The 2,450-nt window shown below is 38.3% G+C and overlaps 1 protein-coding gene across 1 annotated transcript; it reads left to right on the forward strand.

Moving 5' to 3' along the window:
- Positions 1–910, forward strand: LOC11442909 (ethylene-responsive transcription factor 12). The gene has a single exon (XM_003593578.4). It carries the CDS (start codon positions 174–176, stop codon positions 690–692), a length of 519 nt encoding a protein of 172 aa, XP_003593626.1. The 5' UTR covers positions 1–173; the 3' UTR covers positions 693–910.
- Positions 911–2,450: the final 1,540 nt, after the last annotated feature.

Consider the following 2,450-nt stretch of genomic DNA (forward strand, 5'->3'; position numbering starts at 1 on the left):
AAACCAAAAATCAAAACCAAAGGGTGGTAGTAGTAGTATTGTAGTGGTGCCGGCCAGCCGACAATTACGGGAGCCAATGTGGGTCCCTTCACTTTTATAAACTCAAATCACTTCTCACTTCACTTCGCAAACCCTTTCTTTTCTCTCTTCTTGTGTTGTTTTTCTTTGTTTTCATGGCTTCTTCTTCAACTTCTTCAGCGAATCGTGAAGGACACTACAGAGGTGTTAGGAAGCGACCATGGGGACGCTACGCCGCTGAGATTCGCGATCCGTGGAAGAAAACGCGTGTTTGGCTGGGTACATTTGACACTCCTGAAGAAGCTGCTCTTGCTTACGACGGCGCCGCTCGTTCTCTTCGTGGAGCTAAAGCAAAAACCAACTTCCCACCGGCGCCGGTCGCCGGAGGACTTTGTTTGGATCTCAACGCTCCTTCTTCTGATCTCCGATGGCCATCTGTCCCTTCACGTGGCCGTGTGCTTACTGAGTTTCTTCAAACTGGTGTTCTCAAGGATTTCAACCCTCCTCCACCTCCACCCATCGGCGGGGTGGTTGGACAGAGGCATAATGAAGTTACTCTTGCTGTCGCCGGCAGAACTATGGTGGCTGAGAACTCTCCGACGGCGGCTTACTTGGGACTTGTTCGACGTGGGATTCCGATTGACTTGAATGAACCTCCACCGTTGTGGCTTTGAAAAACCCTAGACAAATAAGTAGCGTAAAATGAGATGATTTATTGTAGTTTTTTAACGGCGTCGTTTTAGGATCTTATCTAATTAATCTTGTCTTTTTCTCCCTTATTAGCGGCATAGTTATCATGAGGGAGTATCTACCTATCTTATCTTTGTAATGTATCTATGGCAATCTAACATTTAAAAAAAAAAAAATGAAGTACTTTATGATATTTTATTTATTTATTTCCATATTAATTGATGTCTATGACTAGTATGAGTGTTATTGAGCTAGATTCTCACGTTGAAATAAATGCTATGGGTTCACATCAACTATTCTTTTTCATATGACACTTTGCTTGGCAAATTGTAGTTTTAATAATGGGTATGATGGACACATTATGTAATCTTTGTCCAAAATATTTGAACTACTAGTAATAATAGAATCTAAAATGTTTTACGGTTTGGAGCATTTGGAATGTTGGGCGGCAACCGACGAGGGAGTGACACCAGTAAATTTGATGCTGTTGGTTTTGGACCACGTTAGAAAACAACGGCGTTGTGTAAAGGGAGTTTGGTTTCACGCGCGAGTGGGTCTGGTTTATGCTGAGAGCGGGAACTGCGATGCGAGCGTGTGGGTATCAGCATGATGGCATTCCTTTTCTAGTCAGAGATCTGGTTCTTACCATTTTGGCAGCGTATATTTTCCTCCACTTTTAGACCCACTCACTTTCCCAAGCGCGTCTCAGTTATTCTTCATTTTTTTTCCTCATCCTCATCTTATATTGTTTGTAATTTTTTTATTATTTTAGTCTATAAATCGATAAATTGTATAGGAGGAGGGGCATTGTGGTTTTTGTTGATTTTGTGGTTTAAAGTAGAGAAAAACTAAAGTATAAATTTGAAATATTTAAATTACCGAATCTTACAAGGTAAAATATGAAAAATACTTGATTACTCAGATAAGATTTATGGCACAACCCTGTTTTCAGTTGGGAATAGAAAACCTATATTGTGTATTTATTATGGTTTATGTACAATAAATAATAGAGTTACAAAAAAAAAAGAGGTCTTGTCACAAAAATCAAAGCAAAAAAGAAAGAAAGCAAGGACATGATGTGAGTATTAGAGCGAAAGCTGTTATAAAAGTTGTTAAAAAGTAGTTGTACAAATATCATTTCTCTAAATAATATTCATGTTAAAGCAACTAAAATTATACATATTTGATATTGTTCAGAACAAACAGATGAATTTATCCAAGGTAGACAAAGATACTTAAAGTGGTGGTGGATCGACGGAAGTAGGTGCTCCAACCTTTGATAGCGGTCTTTTGAGGATGTGTTGGCCACAATCCTATTGAGGAGAAGGGGGATGTTGTACATGCAAGTGCTCCAACACCCAAGTTAGTGTATGAGCAAGAGTGGGGATGAAACATAGAGATACATCCCTTGTGAGCTTGTCAAGAACTCATTATATAGAGTTTAGAAAATCGTTGTACAGTCATGGTGGGAAGTCGCTATGAATGGTCTCATGAATGCCCTTAATGATAGCCATTAGGAACCCTAAGGTTATATGTGTCTCCATTGAGGCGGAGAGGATCCGATGACTAATGGTAGAATTTTACTTGTTAGACATGCGAGTAATTGAGTCTAATTTATGGTTGGTTAAACTTTTAACTAGTCTAGAAAAAAACAGATATAAAATGCATAAATTACAATATAAATTTATGATTCTGATTTTCTTAATATGTATAAATTTACTTATGATATATAGGAAAATTTA

Source organism: Medicago truncatula, chromosome 2 (assembly GCF_003473485.1).
Source record: "Medicago truncatula cultivar Jemalong A17 chromosome 2, MtrunA17r5.0-ANR, whole genome shotgun sequence".
In the NCBI taxonomy this organism is placed as follows: domain Eukaryota; kingdom Viridiplantae; phylum Streptophyta; class Magnoliopsida; order Fabales; family Fabaceae; genus Medicago; species Medicago truncatula.

Bases quoted from the DNA above. Each gene is read 5' to 3' on its own strand.
- LOC11442909 (XM_003593578.4), top strand. From the start codon at position 174: ATGGCTTCTTCTTCAACTTCTTCAGCGAATCGTGAAGGACACTACAGA.